General features: G+C 37.8%; 2 protein-coding genes across 7 annotated transcripts in view; one reads left to right on the forward strand and one right to left on the reverse strand.

Moving 5' to 3' along the window:
* LOC123747303 (excitatory amino acid transporter-like) overlaps positions 1-8,702 on the forward strand; it is a 99,742-nt gene extending 91,040 nt beyond the window's left edge. For all 6 annotated transcript variants that reach the window (XM_069319792.1, XM_069319794.1, XM_069319791.1 and 3 more), the window contains exon 12: positions 3,670-8,702. In XM_069319792.1, coding sequence (XP_069175893.1) covers positions 3,670-3,765 — 96 coding nt within the window. In that variant the 3' untranslated portion in view covers positions 3,766-8,702. The remainder of the gene's footprint in view (positions 1-3,669) is intronic.
* A 4,639-nt stretch (positions 8,703-13,341) lies between these two features.
* EloA (elongin A) lies at positions 13,342-24,521 on the reverse strand. Its single transcript, XM_045729405.2, has 10 exons — positions 24,364-24,521; positions 22,305-22,526; positions 20,800-21,958; positions 19,896-20,065; positions 18,573-18,787; positions 17,821-17,915; positions 17,449-17,609; positions 16,659-16,847; positions 15,799-15,934; positions 13,342-15,109 (listed from the first exon to the last, which is right to left on the reverse strand). Exons 1-10 carry the CDS (start codon positions 24,439-24,441, stop codon positions 15,039-15,041), a joined length of 2,496 nt encoding a protein of 831 aa, XP_045585361.1. The 5' UTR covers positions 24,442-24,521; the 3' UTR covers positions 13,342-15,038.
* Between the last annotated feature and the right edge of the window lie 1,094 nt (positions 24,522-25,615).

The following is a 25,615-nucleotide window of genomic DNA, read 5'->3' on the forward strand; positions in this document are numbered from 1 at the left end:
CCTGAATTTCAAGGACGCACATTGGCATGTCCCTATTCATGCCAGGTTCAGGGACTGGCTAGGTTTTGTGGTGGAACATCAGGCTTACTATTTCAGGATTCTTCCCTTTGGGTTAAATCTAATTTCCCTTGAGTTTACCAGATTGGCATGGATGATTTTGTCCTGGCTGCACATTCTAAGGGTTTGTGTGCTTGCCTACCTGAACAACTGGCTGGTTTAGGTTCTCAATTGGTCCGCATGTCAGCAACAAAAGAATTTGTTTTTTTCCACCTCACCAGATTTGGGTTCTTGGTGAGCTGGCAGAGTCCCAGTTGGTTCCATCCAAAGTTCAACTTTGACTGGGCCTTGTTTGGGACTCTTGGTCGGCTTACAACAGTGTCTGCAGTTATTTCTTCATGACCTAATTTTAAATTTCTGATTTTGTATTTAAAAAATAATTTGTTTACTTCCCCAATTTTACTTTAATTAAATAGTAACGCAAGTCTCCATGGGTTGATTCATAAATATTTTATTCCGAGTCCTGCATCCTGTACCACTAAGTGGTCACCTATACACTTGCCTCACATAAAAAATATACAAAAAAACAGGATTGAATGTAATGAAACGCCATTTTCTGGGTGAGCCCCAGAGGCTTCCTGGAGCTATCGGACTGATATGTGCTACAGTACTGTATATTAGTCTGGGGCTTCAGTCAATGGAGTTCTGCCTACCAGGGACCATTAGCCAGAACCTGGCCCCCCTCAGAGAGGTGCAGGGAGCAATGGTCCTAGGAAAACCCTCTTGTATTTTAGGGTATTCCTTCTGCCATCGACCAGGGTTAGGCACCCAGAAAGGTAGAAATTTCAAAACAAACCTCACTTGGTAGGAAATTGCAAAAAACCCAAGGCCAAACAAAGAAACAGAACTCTCCAAAAGAAAACAAAGGAAACATGCAAACGTCATTCACTGCTGCCACGCTGCTTGTCCATGCAGCTCCCCCCCCCCCCACCCTCGTCCCCCCCAGTGCTGGCTGCCCACACCTCAGTTCGGAGGCTGAGCATCAAAAACTAAACGAAACCGCCGACCAGAGAGAGGGAGGGTGCCATGGAGCCTCCAGGGCTCACCCAGAAACTGGTGTTTCATTACATTCAATGCTGGTGTTCTGTGGGGAGCCCCTTCGACTTCCTGGAGCTACATACCAAAGACAAGTAAAAAGGGGATTTACCTGGGAGGCGGCCGTACCACGTACCTCAATTTAAAGACGAGACAACTGGCTGCAACCTGCGACCCAAGGCAACACATGAACAACTGGAACCAGGAACATTCATCAAATAATGGGCAGCCAGGACCCTGTTTGACCTCCAAAACTCCAGTGCCTGAATGTCAGCCCAAGACATGTTCCCAAACACAGCGGTCAGAGCAGCAAACTTACGAACATCACGGCTACAAGGTAGACTGGCTAGACTTAAGAACACTGAGAACGACATGAAAGACCGGATCCCAGGACCAGGAAACAAGGGAAATTGGATCAACCCATAGCGCGTCCACGGCCACAGAAGCCAAGGCACACAGGCTCAGGCGCCGCATGAGCAGGCCATAGGCGAAACAAAGCACGAGAAAGCTTACGGAATGGGGGCAGAAGAGACATCCACCCAGAACGCAAGTTGGAGCGGCTCTGCCAGTGCCGCATGATAAGCGACAGAATTAGGCATAAAATGACGGTCCTGAAAGAGCCAAGAAAGAAAGGACAAGACAACCTGAACAAAAAGAGAAGACAACCTACAAAGAGAGAGAGGAAAAGGTAAAAATAATGTCCAAGAGACCCCTATACTGTCGTCGAGATGAAAACTGCAGGTGGGACACATTCAATGAAGCCGCCTGATCACAACAAGAGGTGATACACCCACATCAAAAGGACCAGACACGAAGAGCGGAGGAGTAGATCGAACCAGCCACTTAATGGACTGGCCCACGCTGCTGGAATAGGAGGAGGTGCCGCGGAAAACAGCCCTGGTTTGGACACCGAGCAAGCAGCACCTGAAACCAAGACTGGGTCTGCCACCACGGGGCCACAAGGACCACTCTCCCGTGGGAAGACTCCAACTGAGCCAGAACCCGAAGCACCAGCTGGACCGGAAAAAAGAGATACTGTATAAGTAACCCCACCTCGACCAGTCCTGTCAAAAAGCATCCACCACAATAGCACTGCAGTCAGGGAAGGGCACCACATATATCGGGAGATGCTGGGACCACGCCGATGCAAAGTAGTCCACCGCTGGGGGCATGTATGTCCGGCAGAGCCAACTGAAGGAATCGGCTGTCCATTCCATGGACAGAGGAATGAACTGCGACAGGCCATCCACCAGGAAGTTGGACACTCCCCAGATGTGAACCACATGGAGAGCTAAACTCCGAGAATCCAGCAGACGAGATACCTAAAGTGACCAGCCCCAGAGCGCCAAGAACCGAAGAGAATCCCTGCAGTTCAAACTCGGGAACCCCCAACAGAGGCCCCAGGGCAGAGTCGCCCTCCACGCCCACGCATCACCCTAGAAGAAAAGACAGAGTCCAAGACAAAGGCAACAAGAAGAGGGGGCCTGCTGGTAAGGCCCAGAAGCCTCGGCGGGAGGAGCATGCTTAAAGGCCTCCGTACCCGCAACGAATGGGGCAGCCTGTGGAGCCACCTGAGTCTCATCCCCAACTAAACCCTGTCCCGACTCCGAAACCTGCAGACATTAGGAAGCAGGCAGCAGGAAGGAGAAGGGGGGGGGGGGAGACAGAGGAACCACAACAGCAGGGAAAAGGACCCAGGGGCATGGACTGAACCAAGGCCGAAACGACCAACACCCCCAAGTTTATTTATTTATTTATTTATTTATTTATGCATATACAAGAAGGTACATTGGGAATGTGAGGATACATAATATGGTAATTACAGTCTTGTAAAGCCACTAGTACGCGCAGCGTTTCAGGCAGGTCCTTAATCTAAGAAAATTTTAAGTAGGTAAATACTTGCAAAATTTATAGAAAAAAAAATGATAACAGTTATATGGAATGAAAAAAAGAAGATGAGAGAAAATTGTAGGTACAGTATATTAAAGCACATAGGTAGCTAAGATTGACCTAACCAGAAGGGGGCAGTCCCAGGGAACTCGAAAGGGGCAACCAACCTAGCGTATTGCAAGAACCTAAAACCAACCAAGCAATGCGACAGTCGCTTGACCCCAAGGATCTTCTGAAGAAGAAAGAATAACTGGAGAACAAGACCTGCACGACCCTGGGTCAAAGGTTTCAGCGACCTCCATAAGCAGCATAACAGAGGCAAAACCAGTAATTGTCACCCTGAGACACGGGGCAATGAACAACCTGTAAACTCGCTCTGGGTGCCTAATCCTGGTTGATGCCAGATTTAATACCCCCAAATACAAGGGGTTTTTCCTAGGGCCATTGCTCCCTGCGCCTCTCTGAAGAGGGCTATGTTCTGGCTAGTGGTCCTCGGTAGGCAGAACTCTATTGACTGAAGCCCCAGACTTATATAGTATATATCAGTCTAATAGCTCCAGGGAGCTAAAGGGGGCTCCCCACAGAAAAATATATTTTATGTTTTCTCTGTAGCAAATTTATTAACACATAGCTTATTGTACTCTTATTGATCTGATTTTAATTATTAACCATTCCTTTCTTCCCCAGAACTCCTCTATTACCAATGGTAAAATCCTGAATGGTGGAGAGATTCACGTAGAGGTGGAAACTGCTACCAGGGACACTAGCACTACCAAGATGTAGGAAAATGTTCTTCAGTTCAGTTACCAAGCAGAAGTCAGAAAAATCTATGGAACTCAGAAAATATTTTGACTTTTTTAAACTGGTATGAATCACTGCCAAGAGAAACTGATGAAAGACAGCCATTTTCAAAAGCAGTAATCTTTCACAGTAGAGATTACTGTGATTACTAGAGATTACATGTTGTTTGGATTTACTCTATTTTCTATGTATGTTTGAACTGACACAAATACAACACTTATGCAGGGTTATACCACAGCTGTCCTAAACAGTAATGGCTGCTGTTTTTTGGCACATATCACTTGGTACCCTGAGTAGCTACTTGATGTTGGTAAATTCCTAATGTAGTAATAGATTAATTCAACAAAGTTTGAGTGCCATACATGATAAGCGGTCAAAAGATCATGGCTTTAGGTCTCTGGATCACAAGTCTTCAAGCCTAAAGCCTGTGTGCTGTAATCCCTCAAGCCACTTTCTCTTTGACCATCCTCATAGGTGTATTGACGGACGAGTTCCTTCTAACTCCTCGAAACATGTCTGTATTCAGATATATTAGTGAGATAATAGACTTAAGGATTTGTGTTTTAGACTCTTGACTTGTATTGTTATATACAGTATTTAAAAACAAAATTGCTTTGGAACTTGACAATGGGACTTTAAAAGGTACCAATGTTAAATCCATGAGTGCAATAGAATGAGTGGACCAGGTGGAGTCAGAAAACTCTTAGAACCTAGTTTAGTATTAGTAGATTGGGGGAGAAGTAGGTGGTTGGCGATTACGCTTTTTACAAATAAAGTATTAATAGTTTTTTATAAAATCTGGTTTAATCAAATACCCGGTACAACAGCTATATCAGATCTTCTCTTGAGTTTAACCTGCAAAGCTACCAGTATACTCACATGTGTAGCTGTTGACATATTTTTATGTAGACGAAACACATTTACAATGAGTTTTCCTTGTGATATTTTCAGTCATGCCTTGATATTTTTGTAGTGTTATGAAACCTAACTTATCAGTTCTGTCAAACATAAGTATAGCCAAACATAAGTTAACATAAGTAAGTTAACATAACAAACATAAGTATAGCCATAGCATAAGTTAACCAAACATAAGTATAGCTAGTGAGCAGACATTATATGATTTACTTATTATGTACTACATTTAATTTTACCCATATTGGGTAAATTCAGAATTTTTTTTTTTTTTTTTTTTGAGATATATACAAGAGTTGTTACATTCTTGTACAGCCACTAGTACGCGTAGCGTTTCGGGCAAGTCAAATTAACAAATAACTGAGATAACTGTTGCTAAAAATGAGCTGCTGTTGCATCAAGGCATATTTTCACAATGAGAGTTTTTAGTATGGTTTAAACTACATGCACAAATCAGATACTCCCCTTACCCATCTTGCTACTATTTGTGTGGCTAAGAATATCAAGTGTTAGCTGAGCTAGACAATATGGCTTCCCAACGGTATTTTTGCCAGTGCTTTATACGGTAGCTTGCAGGTAGCTGACTAAAATCTCTGTTGTGCTACAGTCTGTATGTGGCTTTTGTGAGGTGCTGTGCACTGTTGATTGTTTACTACACCTGCAGGTGTTCTTCAGTGGCTCTCCAAATAACTAAATCTTGTACTGTCTCCTTGATGCAGGTTTGTACCTGCATCCTCTTTTAACTCTGCTGTTGAATGTCTAGCAGTGCAGTCTTTGCTAGTGTATAGAACATGGTCTATATATAGATGAGATTTTCATATTCCCTTTCACAGATACATCATACACTGTAAACTAATCAAATATATTATAATCCACCTCTAATATAACAGTAGGCGCTAATGGCGGGTCCACTGCTCATAAACTTTGTGCTTCATAATTTCAAGCTACTTTTTTCTAGTACAAAGAGAGCGAGAGAAATAAATACTGCCAAATGTTTTTACTTTGTGATGCACCTCTTTATATCTCATCATTGTACCTTAGACAAGTTTATATCACAGGGACAGTATAAACTACAGTATTACGTTTTGTGAAGATAACATGCATAGTATTTTCACTACAATACTGTTTGAATTTAGGAGAGATATTACTAGCACATTATAGTGTTAATACTATAGGAAGGTTAATCAGAAGCTCTGAATAACTGTGATTACTAGTCTGTGATCAAGCAGCACATGACATGATTAGTTTGTATTACTGAAAAGCAATATTGAACGAGTCAAGGTTAAAGGCATGGTGAAAATATATAATATAATTACAGTAATTCATTGTGTTGGGGGACAGGAAGCCAAAGTGTATTCATAATCGGTAGACTTATATCGTGGTCCTTCCCCTTCCCCCCCCTTCATGGCGGAATTACTGACCTTGCCCAGGATGCAACCCCCACAACAAGCTGACTAACTCCTGAGTATCTACTCGCTGCTAGGTGAACAGAGGCATTAGGTGAAAGGAAATGTGCCCAACCATTTCTGTCCTGCTGTGATTCGATCCCGAAATTTTTTATTGTGCATCGTGACTGAACTTGACTGTACTACCGGCACCCTTGCAATATCTAGTGCAATCATGTGTGGTCTAGCTATAAAACTAATTAAAGCTACTACCTTTATGTAATACTGTAGATATTTCAGTGCAATTTCCTTCAGTTGAAATGAACATCCCTCGAAAATTTTCTATTTTATTGCAACCTTTTTTTTTTTTTGTTATTTAACAAATGCATACATCCTATTGGCAAGATTTTTCAATTGTGCATATATTGAAGTTTGGCACTACAGTACTACATGTAGCCTTCTTGGATGGAATGTCCATCCTAAAAAGTGTAACTGGGCAACCTGTCCTACAAAGAACGTCGCATTTCGCGCGTATGCGTTACATATGGCCAAAAATTGTCGTACTAGAAAATAGAAGCGGCTCACGAAAGTAATGTACTGGCCTGTTTTCTGTTTTGCGCCCTCTGGTAGGTTAGGAGAGGACACTTTAACTTGACAGTTTTCTTGGCATTGGGAAACCTTAGGAGGATGGGCTGAAATGGGTGCATGTTGAAACTTATGATGCACCATGGTATTTTCTTAGGCATGTTGACATTTGTGACACATTCCTAACTTTTTCTCACAATTTAAGGGAAGACTGATACCTTGTTTCACTGTTGTGATCTTTTAGACATCTTCAGTTTCTAAAATACAGATTTAACAATATAAAATGAACAAAAAGCACATCCCAAAATTTATGGCTGTCAGTAGTAACTGACTTATAGCTACATAACCTTCTAACTAGTTATTCATATAAATTGGTCATAAGTGAGCCTCAGGAAGGGTGGTAAAAGGCAGTCCAGATAGTCACCAAGTTATCTTATTATCAAATTATCCATTTTTAGCCCTTAGCGAAAAAATAATTTTGATACGTTACTCTTTAAGCAACATAAATTTATAGTTGAGCATGGTGGAAGCTATAAGGTAGTACAGTAATAATATATATAATACAGTACTGTAATAATATATATAATACAGCTATATGGTAGCTGTAGCCTCCACTCCAAACACTAAGATCATGGATCTGTTCCTAAAATACCACCTTACAGCTGACTGACACTGAAGATGTTTACCACAGTAGTGCTGTTGTGACTGCCAATATTAAGAACACTGTCTTGGGGGGTGGGGAAAAAAATATGACTCTCGAGAGTTATTCTCTGCATTAATACTGTACAGTATTGATAATGAGCCTCGAGTATTAATAGTATTATAAGTTCATTTTTTATAATAATATAAATAAAAAGACCCGTTCCACTCTTATCTATTCAAATTTTCCTTGTACTGCACCAAAGGTGAATTGCAGTAGTCACAAATCAGGGATTGTTATGCATAATTAAGAAGTTTCACATGCTGTATATTTCTTTAAACATGAAGCAGTACTGGAATCTTCGTCACTGCTTGGTGCAATTTGGATCCTCACTCTCAAGTACATACAACTTGTGATGATCCCAATGCAAGCACCATCTTACTTAACAGTATTAAAATATAGCCAAATTGGCTTTTATTTTTTATTTAGATAAATTACTGTATAAGAGTAGATATCTGCCACTAAAGACATTTGTTCTGTTACTATAGTTTATGTAATGCTGTGGAGTTTTTTTTAGGTAGATATCCAAACAAAAGAAAGGCAGTTTAGTCATTTAGTCATTATGTAATTATGTATATATATAAACTGTTCTTTTAATAGAAAATGATATTTACCACTAAAGAAACTTGGCTGACTAGGCATCTGTGCAACTATGAAGGAGCAATTTGGTTTGTTTTCAGAATTAGATGTTGACTGCTAAAGAATCCTTTTTGTCATCCTATGTTGGTGCTGGATAACCTTAGAAACCTAAATGGTTTCATATATTTTGGTTCATTATTATTGCACTCCCAAAGCCTTCAGTGGGCCTTGATTCCAATTTTCTGTTATATAAGGTAAATTGTTTATAAATATTGCCTAGTCTTCAAGTTTTGTTTTTACTTTTGACATTAATTTATTTAAACAATTAGTTGCATGTGTTTACATATTAGGAAAAATTAGTATGCATCACCTCTGCTCATTATTTTGAGAAGGATCTGGTCTTTTTTGTAAACAAAAGATAACTTTTAGTATAAAAGAACGTTTATAATATCAAAAATCTTAGTGTATTTACCCATACTCACAAGATTTGTGAAAATAAATATAATGAGGCATGCGGTAGCAGGCCTTAGTTACTACTGTGCTGTTGTTGGCCAGTTTGTCTATAAAATATTGGAAAATCATCCATCATGTTTTAGCAAATAACAACAAGAACTGCTGAATCCTCTCTCTATATAGCTATATTACTAGTAGAAAGATATTCCAGAACATTTTGCATTTATACAGCTTGGACTTCAAAGTCAAAATATGTAATCCCAAGTACAGTTCAGTGTCTATAATATTACATAACTGAAGAAGTTTGACAGTGTTTAACTCAACCTTTATGGTAGATTTGTCATAAGGTAGAACAGTGGGATGTGAATAATTTTTTTTATTTTTGTTTATAGTTGATGACAAAACCACACATCAGAAATGAAGAAACAACAATATTTCGGTCCGTCCTGGACCATTATGTAGTCATGAGAAGATAATTATCAAGATGGACCATTATCAAGTTGATCTCGCGATTTGATGTGCGGGATGGACCGAAATGTTGTCGTTTATTTATATTCTGATGTGTGGGTTAGTCATCATATCTTCAGCCATGTTATTATGACTCGTCGTCTGCTTATATTTATAATGGTTTTATTAAGAACTGAGTAATTTGTTTAATTTTTAAATTACATGTTGCATATAGCAAAAAATTAAAATCAAAGACCTATTTTGACAAACATACAGAGTGAATGATTATAACAATAAGGTATATAAAAGTGAATGATTATAACAATAAGGTTTATAAAAGTGAATGATTAATAGGATTGATTATAAGGTATATAACCTATACATCAAAGTAAATGTGCAAAAATGTAAAAAACAAAAACAAAAAAAAAAATAAATATAGAAACAAATTATATCAAACATATTGAGTGTCAGAAACACCTGTAATTCCCAGTTGAAATAACTGGATCTACCATAATTCTGTGAACTAACCATGTGTTTCTGCTCTCTTATGTGAGTACCTGTCGATGATTTCTTCCTGAGTTCCAACAGTCAAAATATAAATTTTAGAAGCCTATGCAAAGAAATGATCATCAAGAAAAACAATGAAAAAGTGAGACAGTCCAAAATAGATACATATTTCCTAAGATATGAATGCCTAAGACATTAAACCAGTGAAGCTTTAGATCGGCACACTGTATATATTTACTGAACACAAATTTTACCACTATTAAAATAGCCCGTGGCACGGGCTATTCATGCCTGTGCCACCTCTTGGGTGGTTTAATCTTCATCAATCAATCGGTCTTAGATCGGGCAGTCAAAACAGAAGTTACCAAGCAATTTTAAGGTTATGTATGTAAAATACATACAGTACAGTATTACTGCCCTTCATTTTTAATGCTTATGGCACTACATTTCTGTACTGAGAAGTATTATAAAGTATTTCATCCTATGGGTGACCAAGACTGCTTTAGACGCTACTAGATACCTTAAAATTTGTTTAATTTTACTTATTTATATGAGAAAGCTGTTATAACAATGTAATTATGTTATTAATGGATATGGACATATGAATTCAATCAGTTATAGTAAAAAAAAAAGCGTTGAATGTAATGAAACGCCATTTTTCTGGGTGAGACCCGGAGGCTCCCCGGAGCTTATCCAGGCTGATATGCTAATGTCAGACTTTGGCATCAGTCATGTGTATGGAGTTCTGTGGGCCTACTAGGGACCACGAGCCAGAACCTGGCCCCCTCAGAGAGGCATGGGGAACAATGGCCTATAGAAACCCCTGTGTGGTTGGAAGCATTCTATATCTGCCATCGACTGCTATTATGGTGAAAATTGCAACCAAAAGCCAAACAAGTGGATAGAACTCCCCACAAAGGAATGAGCAAACGAGCATGATGTCACACATCGCCGCACCACTGTCTGCACAGCTCCCCTCTCCCTGGGAAGGGGAAGGGGGAGCCCCAGACCCCTGCGCCGGCCATCCACCCGTCAGCGCCACACGATACGAGGCAACAGTGTTAGGCATAAGATGACGGTCCTGAGAAAAAGGACAACACCACCCTAACAGACAGCGAAGCATAACGACGAAGACGCAAAAAGAACCGGAAGGACTGCCAGGAGCCGCGGGAAAACCTACGGATTCGAACACCGAGCAAGCATCCTCATTAACGTGATAAATCTGTTGTACCAAAGCTCTTTTTAAGCTAACCTTTGTTGCCGAGTTATGAATATGAAATGATGCAGCTTACATTTTTAACTACTGCAAATAATGTGGTACTGTTTCCATCCATTTTCAATATTTATTTATAAGTAGTGTCCTTTCCCCAGAGTGCCTAGTAAATAAAATGACAGCAGTGCAACTGATAGTCAGTTTCCATCTTTCAAATGAATAAATACACAAGGAACGTAATATGCAAAGTAATGTTTTAACAAATCCACAAGGGCCGTGATGAGGGTTCGAACCTATGACCAAGAGAGGATCCCAGATGCGCCTTAATCGTCGACTGTACCACGACACGGTAAAAAAATTGCAACCGGGAGTTAATCTGCCCTCACACGGACAGATGAACAAATAGGCCCTTGTGGATTTGTTCATTTGATGCATCATGCTATTGTGATTTATGTGTAATAAAGTACTGTTTGCTTGGTATCTTATGTATGGTATACACCTTGTTGGTCATAATCAGCTACTACTTTTTTTACCATCATAATTGTTTGTGGCAAGCGGCTGATGAAGATGATGAGGATGGTGGCAGCACAGTAGTTGGCAGTGAGTAGTTTATATATTATTACCGTTTTCTTATTTTTTATTTATATACGAGAATGTACAATTGGATGTGACAGTACATATTTTGGTGAATAAACAATCCATATTGCAAAGTCAACAACACACACACAGCATTTCAGCCTAATTTTATAGCAAATACAGCATTTGCGGTGAATTTTAAGTTTCAAGGTGAAACAATCTTAAAACAACAAATAAAATTAGTAACACACACATAATTTAAAAATTAGAATTAACATAATTACTATCTTATTAAAATAGTAATATGGTGATAATGAGAAATTATATTACTACATAATAAAGAATAAGCAGAGTTGGTAGCACAAGATAACAAGAGTCCTCACTCTGGTGAGGAAATTAGGTACGTCCACGTCTGATAAAGGTATAGATTGAGCAATTATTTGCTTCATCAGGGAGTTCAATATATTTTGGTCCCTATATTTGCATGGTGTGTTAGGAATATTAGATATATTTATTTCTAGTATCATGTTCATGGGTTCTATAACAACAATCTAGGAACAGTTTCAAAACATGGTTAGTATTGAGGAATAAGGCTTTGTAAGCATATATGGCACAAAGAATTTTTGGAGCGAATGTTTAGGGATTTGAACATTGGGGCTGTGTGTTGTCTGAAATAGTATTTATTATAATTCTGATAGCCAATTTTTACCAGTTGATGGTGGGTTGTTTGCAGCAGTTAAACCCGATACACAGATACTCCAAGTTAGATAAGGATGTTGACCAGACCACACACTAGAAATTGAAGGGACGACGACGTTTCGGTCCGTCCTGGACCATTCTCAAGTCGATTTGTGATAATAAATCACACCTTAAGGATAATAAATTAAGGATCACACCTTAAGGATCACACCTTAAGGATTTGTGATAATAAACCCCCCCATAAGGATAATAAATTTATCCTTATTAGATAAGGATAAATTAGTTTGAGGAGAGCAGATTGGAAGGACATAGTATCTGATTTTGAAAAGTATACCAACAGTTTTTGAGGCATTTGGCAAATGCACTAAGAATCCTGTTTCTTGTCCATACATGAACCTAACAGTTTTCCTCTAACTTTTATTATAAATGTTTACATTATCTATCCAAAAGTGTATTTGGTTAGATGATTTGTTTCCAAACAAAATATAGGTATTTTAATGGTTAATGTGAGCTTGTTGGCCGACATCCATGAGTGGACTGTTTTTTACTTATCACAAATTATGCCATTGATGACTACATATTAGTAGTGGAGATATGATCGAATATACATATTTATAGTTCAGAGAGTCTTTTAATTCATTATTGATGAAGTTCAAGTAGAATATTATTGTGATTTATAGTAACAACTTTTCTTGGATAATTGAAGAGGCCAACTGGAAATTAATTTGGATCAAGGGTTGTGTAGATAATAACAGCATCATTGGTACTCTTTGGGAATCTTATAGATGGAAAACATTAAAATTGAACATTCCTATTGGTTGGATTATTCAAACAACTTGAACATTAATTAAAACTTATGCCAGTGTCCTCATCAATTCAAGATATTACTTGACTCTCACACAGCTTTCCTTACCCTGTACAAATCTTGTTCAACAGAGCTTTCCCATCTTGCATTCGTTAAATAGACATTATTCAAAGTGTTCTAGTATACAATAGCTTCCCATTTCACAAAAGCTTTCTGCTTCACAAATGCAAATTATTCCACAAAGAACACAAAACCCATGCAAACCTCTCATTCTGCAGACATTGTTCTGCAATCTAATTCATCACCAAGTGGTACATCTATCCAGAAGGATGTACGTCCACCAGAAGTACCAACCATGCAGTAAGAAAACTCATTGAATTAGAGAAGACCAGCTGCATATCACTCATTCACAGGTATTAATTTTTGCCTATAAATCTTGATTTTTTCAAATATTTTTTTATCATTATATATATAAATTTTTCATGTACATAAAAATGGAACTTTAAATTTTCTTCAATGAAATTGTACTCTTAAAATAGTAATTTCATTGATAAAAAATTGGAAATCCATAGAATTAGCCATTCAGTATATCAACAACAACTTGGCTCACTACTTGCCACACATACTGCCTCTTGAATATAGTATATTAATAATGTAATCAATAGCTCATATAAAAGGAAAATTATAAAGGCCTAAAAAAATATCACCTGAAGCAATACTTTATTATGCAAAGACATGTCACATGGTGGTAATATTTTGTGGAAAAGAAATCTTGGCATTTAAAAATTAAAAATGTATAACATACAAAACTTCTCCCTCTCCCTCCCGCCCCAAATACACACAACGCAGACACTCACAGGGTTCTGTAAAGGCTTCGTAAGACATCCTACGTACTAAGACAAGACAGATGAGATCTCACCAGCAGCATCCACATAAACAGTTCCTCCAAGACAAACACCTACTTCAGTGGCGGAATGGAACAGCAACACACTGACTAAATGTAAACCTAATTTTCTTTTTACAGTATTTAATAAGACAATTGTAACATAGTGAATTAAATACCTGTCAAGACATACATCTGCAGTAACTAATCTGAAGAAAAGTTATCTCTCAACATTTTTTAATTCAACACTCGTGTACTGTATATATTAATATATATTAAAACAATAGAATTTTGGCATGTATAAATACATACCTAGTAAATTTGTGCATACATGTTCATTTATGTGTGTGTGTGTGTGTATTCCTGCATACAAGTAGGTAAGTTATATGAAATAAATAGTACGGTAAACATCATTCATAGAAATATGTTCAGCTACAGGAATTTGAGAAAATATACAAAGTTGAACATGCATAACAAAAATACTTCATTTTATGTATTTGTGTTCCATACATAACAGGTGGCTGGTGGTGGTGAGGAAGGAGAAGTACTGTAGTAAAGAGGAGAAAAGAAGATAGGAGGAAAAGGAGGGAGAAGAAAGGGGAAGGTTGAACAAGGAAAGTGGAGGCAAAGGCAGAAGAGACGTGAAAAAAAAAAAGCAGGGCAAGCCTGGTTTAAATCAAGGGTTGTAGGACTGAGCCAAACAAATTTCTGCTGCTAGTTACCGGGACAACCTGGCCGTGATGGCCATGTGGGTACAAATACCAAGAACCTCACGGACCAATCAAGAATATTGCAAGGAATGGGTGAAGATTAGGGAAGATGTGGAAGGGGAGCAGCAGCAGCAGCAGAAGGAAAAAGAAAATGTAGAAGTGCAGCAAATTGAATGAACGGACAAATCTACGGAAGTACATATTATATATCCATGTATTTGTTTTATTTATACATAAAACAATGCCAACTGTATGTGTATAAAAAAAATATGCATGCATTTCTTTATATATCTGTATTAATATATACAATTAAATATGGTATTGTCTCTGTATAAAATTTTTACATGAATGTATATACTGTATGAGTATGCACTTGTCATTCATACATGAGACTCATATATGTATGAGTGCCATATTTTCTAGTCTGTATATCATTGTCCAAATTTAATTTCAAGGGACAGGCACCAATTACAAAAAAATAATATATAATGATCATAAACACTGCTTTAAAGGTAATAAATTTAAAACATTATACCCCATAATTATTAAAACGGTCTCACTTATCTGTCAACTATTCAAATATGTCGTGAGGATTCGTAAGATTTACGCGTAATGCAAGAAGATTTATATCTAACCAGTTTCCTTTTGGGGGGGTTATTTCTTCACAAATAATACTGGAGGTAACCAGCTATGAATGAGGGAAATCTGCCTTTCTACAACTAATGGTACAAATTCTACCTGATGAGCTTAAATCAGGAAAGTTGAAGAGTGCCCATTAGTGAGACAGACAGACACAGAGTCTCAGCGGCGAAAGGCTTTCTTGAAGAACTGTCGGGTTTTGGCCATCAGTGGAGCCACTTTTTTGTTCTTGGCTGCAAAGGAAGTGCTCAAATTAAAATCATGATCCTACTAATTCCCTATTTAGCTGTGTTTATATTGACATCTAATTACATCCTGATTATAGCCTCATTAATCCTAAACAGAATGGGCCATTGAAGACAAATTTCACTGAAAATACAAATTAATCCATTTGTGCAAAATAATAATTCATTAATTAGAATTTTATTTTTATATCCACTCTCCATTTTTTATGTCCGTTAAATAATCATATACTGTATAAGGGTAATTACGAATCTCTAGTTTTATCTTTTAAAGCTTATCCAGAATCAAAGCAAGGCAAAACCTATTTAATTATTCTCTAATATTTCACCTGACAAACATCCTTATGCTTATGAACGAAGCTTGTACGAGCTGAACTACAAGTTCAATGTACGGATTCAATTAGTGTTGTCATCTAATTTGAATGCTATTGGTCTATACTGTATGTGAAACACCCATTAATTGTGGCTAACTGGAACTAGATCCACTACTCTTTGGTCAAAATATATTTTCTTTTTTGAACAATTAGCACATTTCACAATATTGAGTCACAAAAAAAGAAATGTCACAATGAATGGGGACATTGTTATGGGTACTCAAGAGGTGCATATCTTTACTACCATCTAAATATCTATTTATACAACCACACCTTATGTAAACTTTATGGCTTTCCAACACTAACCAGAGACTGGTCGGGGAGTATTAGCTGCTCTCTCTGCACGCTGTACATTTTGCATTGCTGTCTTTCGTGCTGCCACTTCATTAGCTTTCCCAGGCTTTGCCGCAGTAGCTGAAGGAGCCGCAGTTCCAAATTTTGCCTGAAATAATTAAAACTTTTCTGTATTTTCAGATATAATTACTTACTATAATGTCAAAATTTGAATCATGCGACATGAATTTCCCCATTTAAAATACTGTAATGGAAATAAAATTAATCCGTTCCACCCCTGAAAATTATCAATATGACATTTTATACTGTAATTATAATTCGTGTAATTATTATAAATGTTGTGTTTTACTATTTTACTGTCCGAGAATTTGAGAGAACCGCACCAGGTGGTTTGCTCGTTAATCGAGCGGAAGCTCGTCAATTGAGACAAATTGACTGCACAATCCTAAGGACACCTGAAATTTACTTTAAGGAAATGTATATGATTGCCCTGAAAAACTATGTACAGTAGTAGTAGCCATCTATCAGTCTCGGGAGACTATGGAGCTGTGCTCTGATTGTCGGTTGTCTGGTTATATACTGTACAATACCGTACAGTATATACTGTATATATACTGGTTATATACTGTACAATACCGTATATAAAATGAAGATTGAAAAGTTGCTCATCAAAAATTGATCCTCCATACTGTACTTTGTTCACAGGAAGACTAATTTTAATTACAAAATCATGAAAATGCAAAGGGATATTGTGCATTTATTTGCCAATCTGTAATTTAATTCAAGACAAATTCAATATGGCTACATGTTGAACAGTCTTTGAAAAAAATTATTAAATAAATGATTATATTAAATAACAAAATTCACAATACCTGCGCTCGAGCAACACTTTTTGGTACTTTAACAGCCGAGTCAACAAAGGCAAGTTTAGTGGTTCGCTTTGGTTCAGCCTTGGAAACAAACTTCTGCTGAAGGTTTTGTGTTAAACTCCTTAGCTTGCGTTCCCGTTCTTCAAAGCAGCGAATCCACATCTCTCGCCAAGTTTCCATCTCCTCTAATTTCTGAAAAGGAAAATAAAAGAATGCTCAGGTCAACTACTTTTTGCCATAGTATTGAAAAATTCCACAGAGAATTCCATTATTAATACCTGTATAACTAACATTCATCCTCCCACAAACAATGAAAGATGCATTCATTTATTCTGTCATATTTTCTGCGTACCCCAGATACTTATACATTTTCACCAACTTCTCATCCATCATATTTTTTTATGGCTCCATACTCTTCTTCATACGTGTTATCATTTTATAAATTGGCTTTGCTCTCCCCCCCCCCCCCCCACCCCAACTTCAACTGGCATGTTCATGCATAATGCTATTTGGGGAGTTCAATTATTCACAACCATACAAACAGAGACATCATTTTTACAAAGTATCGAAATGATAAAATTTGCTTAGTTTAACATTAATTCAGGAGTTAGATAGCATCTAAAAGTTAACAAGCCAACTGTTTAAGGCTATAATATGACCCAGATGTTGAACAGAATATCATACTTGAATCACTATGCCTAGTAGTTTCAGTTTAGGATCTGAATAATGTGATTTAAATGTTAAAAATATGGTGCCGATTGAAATTTAAACACTCTTTCAAAATGAAACTTACCATTTTCCTAAAGTCCCTCTTGCAGTGTACTTCCCATAACACATTAGTATCTTCTAGAAGATACGAATTAAAATCTTCCAAGTTCAGCAGTTGTTGCGGGGACGCTCGTTCCAGCACAGGTCGAAGGATTTCAAAAGGAATTCCTCCAGTAAACTCCAGTGCTGAATAAGAACAAAAAAATATTTAAATAACAGAAATTCAGAACATACAGGAATTTTTTTTATCTGTATCACCTTTTATACTACTGTACATCTAAGTGAAATAAAGAGAGTACAGTATACTGCACTTGCATCTACATCCATTACTTTACCATTTTATTTAATAGGTCCTGATTTGAATATTAAGATTTCACTGTAAACAGCTGCAGCTTACCATCAATGTTTTCTTGTAAAACTCTGATGCATGCCTCATACAGCGTTGGCACGAACGATAACCCAGAGACCTTACCCGAGTACACTTTACTACGCCTGAAAGAAGTAAAACACTATCAGTTAAGCATTCTAGAAAATAAACACACACACACATTTTTAGTATGAACTATAGAGATGTTGATCCAGATTAACCATTAATTTTTGTAGTATAATGAGAATATTTAAAATTCTGCCGCAAGAAGAGTGGAGCATATAATTCAAAGGACTGAAAAATGTAAATTATAGCCGTGATGGAAAACTAATAGACTTGTACACAAGTTCAGACTATGCAGTATATTATGTAGCAGATAATAGTTAAGTACTGTTCAGTGCTAGTTGTATAATCTGGTAACAGTTAATGACCGAAAAATAAAAATAAACAAGTAAAAAATCTTATGGAAAAGTCAATATTATTGAGGATTATATGTATAAAAGGGGAATGGTTTACAAATAATCACATGTTCATTACATCCTTGCACTACAGCTGCATTTTTAGACTAACTTCTCTATTAATCTGTTGGTATACAGTAATTGATAGACAAGCAACAGACCCAATAATATGATCCTACGTACTGTTGGTACGTACTATGGTAAATATTACAAAGGCGATTAAAAATACCACTATATAGGCCTGGCCAGAGACCGAGCCGCAGGGACATTGATCCTCGGAACCCCCCTCCCAAAGGTAGGTAGGTACACAGAAATAAAATTCACCTGTTGCTTTTGGACTGAAGCATAATATTTAACGCTTCTTCTTCCGACATCTTGGATGTAATATAATCTGCAGGATCATCCCGAATTGGGACTCGAGGTAATGGCTTGTAGTTGGGGTTTATTTCAGGTAGAAGTGGAGAATCATCTGCCATAAAAGAAGCTCCTAAGGCAGGTAGGCTTGGCAGCTTGCTTGGTGTCTCTAATAATAGCTTTGGCTATTAAAAAAAGTAATAATAATAAATATGGCAAAATACAGTGAATATCAAAGCTAACATCGCATACAGCACATATTTGACTAGAACAAGGAGTTCAATAAATTTTAATATACTGTTTACCAAGTGTTGTAGGGTGTGTGAATGGCAGGAGAGAATGGGAAGAGAACAGGAAATTACTGGATAAAAGGAGCTTCAGAAATTGTACCCTGAAGAGAAATTCTAGGGGAAACATAAAAAAATAAATATTCCTCTCCTGGATCAAGGGTGGAGCAAACTTTCCCTGAAAACCCCTCATCCTAGATTTTAGGACGCGGCCTTAGCCTCAGTCATCACTCCACTTTCCATTTCAACCATTGGAAAACTGGTTGAATTATTGGTAGCATGTGGCTTAAGATCTGTCAGGAAGCTATATCATGAGACAATAGATATATATGCAGGATCCAATTTAGGAAGTGGAGATCATCCATGGCCAACATAATTTAAAAGCCTATTTGAACAATTTTACCCTATAGTAATTGTATATTTTTACAATGAGTTGGAACTATAACACTAATAATTTTTATTTTGCACCCGGGTAGTGTTATTTTTCAATTCCTTATGCATTCAAAGTATAGAAAATAGCCATTATTCCCCCTCAGACCTGATATCACCTTTCCCTTAGACAGCTTAGGGAAGATGAAAGGTTAGTCTTGGTTACATGATGGCTGTCAACTTCTTATCTAGAGCTGTGACAATTTGTCCCCCCTCAAACTCTGCTTTGACCTTTGCTTCAGACAACTTAGGGATGATGTCTTTAAGGTACAGTACTTGAAGACTGTTGACTCCTTATCTGGAGCTGTGACAGTGATAGATAAGGAGTCGGCAGCCTGCCAGTAATCTTCAAGGCGAAGGTTAAAGTAAAGTCTGAGGTGAATAATAGCCAAACATTTTTTTTATACTTTGGATGCATGAGCACTTACTAGAAATTATGTTGCATAATAAATATGATAAAAAAAATGATGAACAAAGGGATACGAGTGATAAGAACCAGTTTTTGGAATGTTCTGATGGATTGCTCACATGGATGAGCGGTAAACAAATGTCAAGAACTCTAAATTGTCTGGTTTACCTTTTTGGTGTCTGGCAGACCACCTCCATCTGAATGTAACCTTTTGCTTGATGATTTACTTGTTGATGGTTGTTCATCATCTGAACTTTCTCTATCCTTCTCAATATCTTTTTCTTTCTCTGCATCCTTTTTCTTTTTCTTTTTTTTTCTCTTTACTGGCGAATCAAGACCTGTAAAAAATGCAATTATAACAAGTTCAATAAGCAATTTAATATTATCAACATTTATAATCACATTTACTTCAAAATTATTTTATGCTGTAGACTTCAAGTATACAGATACTGAACATCAGACTCCTAGAGTATATTGAATTTGGATAGACTCAAGGAGCAACAATCTTGATCTAGTCACTTGTTGAAGGAGAGCTCCTACAATAAACTAGGATTTAGAGAAAAAGATGGACAAACAAATAGTGGGCAAATTCCCCATAGCCATGAGAAAATGAAGAGGGAGCCATTCCTCATAGCCAAAGCATAGTGCACTATGCTGCAGGTTGCCAAGTGACGTCAATAATGTGGGGGTTGGTGTTCAGCCACTAAACTAACCCATTAGTAGTTGTATCGAGAATCAGTACCTAACAGTAAACAGGTACCCCAAGGGTTAGGCAACTGTTGTGGAGGTGCACCCTGGGGAGGGTCAGTAGGTCAACCTAGGGGTGGGAGGGGGCTCAATACAAATCTAAAATAAATATATACACAGGCTTTTTGTTCCCAGAGAAAATGAACTACATTTCTTTGCTTAATGCTTCTACATCATTTCCACAACACTTCTTTCAAACACTAATATGGATTACTCTATCTACTGGCCAGTGCACCTTTTAACGTCCTCGTTCTCATTACCTACGGTTAGCTCAAGATATAAACTAAACTGACCAGGAACTAAAAATCACATTGTGGTTACTCACCCATCAAGGCTGCACCAAAACCGGCATCGGCATCAGCTTCAATCTTCTTCTTTTTCTTGCTTTCCTTTCTATCACTCTCCGAGTCATCCTGCTCAACATGGTTCTTTTTCACATCTAATTCCTTCTTATGCTTTTCTTTTTTACTATTGCTGCTACTACTACCACTACTATTATTACTACTGTCTTTGTGTTTGTCCCTGGGTTTTTCCTCTTTCTGTTTTTCTTTCACTTTGCTGCCGTCTTTTTCTCTGCTGCTCTCCCTCTCTCTACTGTTTTCTATCACTTTGTTTTCTCTACGCACACTGTCTCTGCCCACGCTCTCCTCCTTTCTGTGACTGCTGCTAATTTTATCAGTCTTTTCTTTCCGCTTTTCATCATTTCTTTTGTCACTTTCTCTGGAGTCGTGTTTCACACCAACAGACCGCCTCTCTACCTCGGGTGTACTGAAACCATTAACGATTCCTTCCTCATCATCTGTCTTTGACTTCTCACTGTACTCTTCATACTTATGCTTACTGACTTTCTGTTTTTCATTGTGCTTATCCTTATCTCTGTGCTTGCCCTTGTGTATCTTCCCCTTATCCTTCTCTCCTCTTTTCTCTTCTCGGTCTCTATGCTTATCCTTGTGCTTTTCTTTATGTTCTTTTTTTCTCTCTTTATCATGACCACCTGAAGATTCTTTATGACAATCTTTTTCTCTGTCTTTATGTCTCTCCTTTTCTTTGTATCTGTCTCCAACTTCTCTGCTGCTCTTTTTGGAGGAACTTTTAGTACTGCTGCCATTCTTTCTGTCAGAGGACCCAATGGACGAGGAATCCTTCTCAACTGGGCTCGAGCTTGATCTAGGGCTGCCTAAGCTAGAACTAGGAACATATTCTGCTGGTGCAGACGGCCCCAGTGCATGCTGCAAGTAATCCCTCTGCGATGTTTTAGGATCATATCCCTCACCATCAGACTCGGCCTCACAGCTACCATAAACCACCTCTCTCTTTTCTTCTGTGGGACACTCGGGATTGCTGTATCCGTCAACAGCATCTTCAGATTCTAGAATTTCATCTGCATTATCTACATCTATTTGTAAGTGATCATCTTCTTCCTCATCTTCATTGACATCTTCATTATCATCATCCTCTGTTTCGTATGTCGGTAAAGCATTTCTCTGTAAAAATGAGAGCCATTAAACCTTTAAATTCTCTACAGTATAATTACAGTATTCTATTATGAAACGATGTTAACAAAATACATGAAGCCCAAGGCACAGCTAACTCAATAAATGCAAATTCATGAATAACATTATGCAAATTGCTACAGCTTTGTACAGCAGGGATAATGAAATGTATAATATAACTAAGCATGCTGTAATAGTAATTACAGTATAAGCTTCAAAAAATAATTCATATAAAAATATTCTCCTTAGAGTCAATGCAACTGTACATGATCATCAGTAACACGAGTAACGCATGTCTTGCACATTAAGATGTAAGAGGGCTTGCTCTCTGACTAACCTTTTCTTCTCCCTCTTCATTTGTATCAACTTCTACCTCTTCATCATCTTCTTCCTCTTCTGCTTTAACCATTACCTTCCATTTATTGACAAGGGCTCGTGCCTTTTCTCCAACCAATCCCTCGTGGTGGCGGAGCGAATTGACTGATCGTCCAACGCCAGTTTCCTCCAAGTGACTAACTGTGACATTTAAGTACTTCAGCTTATGTATATAATACAGCAACTGAAAGAAACATAATAGAATTAGAGGTTTTTTCTATGTCAAGGTTGCATTCATTATATGCAACCTTTTATGGTTGCATATAAAAATATATGCATATTTACATATACTGTACAGTAATATAAAACCTATGGAGCGTTATCTCCATCATCTACATTGCCAAGCCATGTAAAAGATGGTGAAAAGTTTTTTTTCTTTTCTTCAATAAATATGAGGCAGCTCCTATTTATACCCACCCAAACTCATTCATAAAAAATATAAGAATTACAAAAGCTGCCAAAAACCTATTGGCTCATACAAGGCAACTTCTATGCAGGCGAAGAGTCACAATAACGTGGCTGAAGTATGTTGACCAGACCACACACTAGAAGTTGAAGGGACGACGACGTTTCGGTCCGTCCTGGACCATTCTCAAGTCGATTGTGGCAGCATAAGGCAGCTTCTATTTATATCAACCCAAACTCATTCAGGTTCATCCGATGTGGCTTCTTCAAGAATAATTGGTAAGGATGACCAAACCACACATCAGAGAATGGACTAATGAGAACATTTCTGTCTGTCTGGGACTTGACATTATCAAGTCGTGAGAGACAATATGACTTAATAATGGTCCAGGATGGACCGAAACATGGTCGTTTCTCCCTTTTCTGATGTGGTGGTTTGGTCATCACATCTTGTTACATTATTGTGACTCATAAGTGTGACTCTCAAGTCACACAATCGACTTGAGAATGGACAGACCGAAACGTCGTCATCTCTTCACTTTCTAGTGTGTGGTTTGGTCAACATGGTAAAACATACCTTTGAAAACTTTTACGACTTGCATATTAAAGCCTTGTATTATCAGAACCCTACATTTGTCAACTTTAATATACTACCAATTTTTCATCCACTCCAAAAACTTCTCTAAATATTATAGCAAGTGTGAGTAATTTATATTTATTTAGTTGAAGTAGTATGATAATTATACTGTACAATATTTACTGCCTAAATCCACTGGGGAAAACCAACTAAAATATTGGTAAACTATGAATAAATGGGAAACTTTGGATGCAACAGAATTCAATTGTTGCAGATGAAGTCTTACATAAACATCTACATATCAACTGATAAATAATAAATTTGGAAGATTTCACAATTAGAAGGAACCAGGGACGAGGAAAGGCTAAACATGCAGTAAAATAATTTTGTAACGTTAACTGTGATCAACTGCAATCATTTAATAGGAAAGTGGTTTATTTTATTTAAAACATAATCTAGCAAGCTAAGATGGAAATTTGGTATCACAGGCAAAAAGATATTTAATGTTAAGAAACTGGTGCAAGGACAAGCATGAGATGGGCAATAGTGGCTTCACAGTGGTTTCTGAAGTATTACCCACCTATAGCAACTATTAAAAATTCGGTAGATTATATTTAATAGGAGTTGCAATGACTTGGCTGACTTCAAGTCAGTCATTTCCCATAAGACTAATACTCTAGCCCTGTCACACCAACGACCTACGACTTTTAAATGAGTGTATTTCCTATATTGACAAGTACTGACTGCACTCTAGACAGGCATTTAATACCACTTGCCTCGTGCCTCCCTCCAACCCTTACCTCATATTTCTGGCTCTCCTCTAGTTACCAACTGCCTCTCACCCTTCTCCTTCATTTACCAACTGCCTCTCGCCCTTCTCCTTCCTTTACCAGCTGTCTTATCACCCATCTCCACCCGTCAACATCTGCCTCTCATCCCCTAACCATCTGCCTGGAGACCTCCACATCCCTTCCCCACCTACCTCTCCGCCTCCTCCTCCTCCCCTCACCAACTGTCTAAGCTTCTCATACTGCCTTACCTTATCCGTCTCTCTGCTCTTGGCATATTTCTCCAACTTGCGCTGGTAGAGAGCAATGTGTTCCGCGACGTTGGACATCTTCCCCACAGCCACAACAGCTGATGCCGCCGCTCAAATGAGTTCCTCCACACAACAATCAAATGAGAGACTCTGGTTTGGTTTGGTGTTGGGCCTACGGCCTGTCTTCTGCACAATAGTTATTAAATTAAAGGTTGTGACCCAACCGGAGAGTAGAACAGAATGCAAGATTATCGTAAACTCACGGTATATATTTTAGCTGAGAGGTGATTTCCATCTCACCTCTTGCGATCAACATCTCGCTATCATTTAATAATCTTCATTCAGCATTTTGATTATAAATGTCAGTGATAAGCATACTGAATTCCTTTCAAGTGTTGCTGTGTGAAATATTCGTTTAATAGAATAAAATAGAGCCCCTTGGTAGAGCGTATGCCCTTCTCAAACGAGTTAAATCTCTCATCTCGTGCAACTTTAATAAGAGCTCAAATAAAGAAAAACAGAAGGCTTATTCTTACATTCGTGGCCGTGCCAATTTGTATGGAACCAGATTTATTCAAACTTACATATAAGAATATAAGAATCAAGGAAACTGCAGAAGGCCTATTGGCCCATACGAGGCAGCTCCTATTTACCTATACCAGTATATGAATGTACAGTATATGAATAGACATACAATGTATATGAATGAGTTTGGATGGATATAAATAGGAGCTAATCATAATACATGCTAATCGAGGCATATATTTGCCTCGTATGGGCCAAAAGGCCTTTTGCAGTTACCTCGATTCTTATGTTCTTTTCTTATCTTGAAACAATCAAGGGATCCTACATCCATTATGTTATACGGTAATTAGTTCCACAAATCAACAACCCTGTTACGGAACCAGCATTTACCCAGGTCTTTCCTAAATCTAAACTTATCCAATTTATACCCATTGTTTCGTATTCTGTTTTGTGTTGATAATGCTACTGATCATAACTCTCTGGTCCCTTTCGCAATCCGACCTCGCAATCTCAACACTATCTAAGAGCATAAGAAATAACATAAGAAATAAAGAAAACCACATACACTAAATAATGTTGTGAATAATGAATTAAAAAAAGTCCACTTATGAATGTCAACTAACAAACTAACTTTAAATATTATGTGTTTGTAGGAGAAACAAATTAGCAAAATGATCAGGGAAAGAGAAGGGCCTCAAAATAACAATTAAGAACATAAGAACAAAGG

This window comes from Procambarus clarkii, chromosome 94 (genome assembly GCF_040958095.1).
Source record: "Procambarus clarkii isolate CNS0578487 chromosome 94, FALCON_Pclarkii_2.0, whole genome shotgun sequence".
NCBI lineage: Eukaryota > Metazoa > Arthropoda > Malacostraca > Decapoda > Cambaridae > Procambarus > Procambarus clarkii.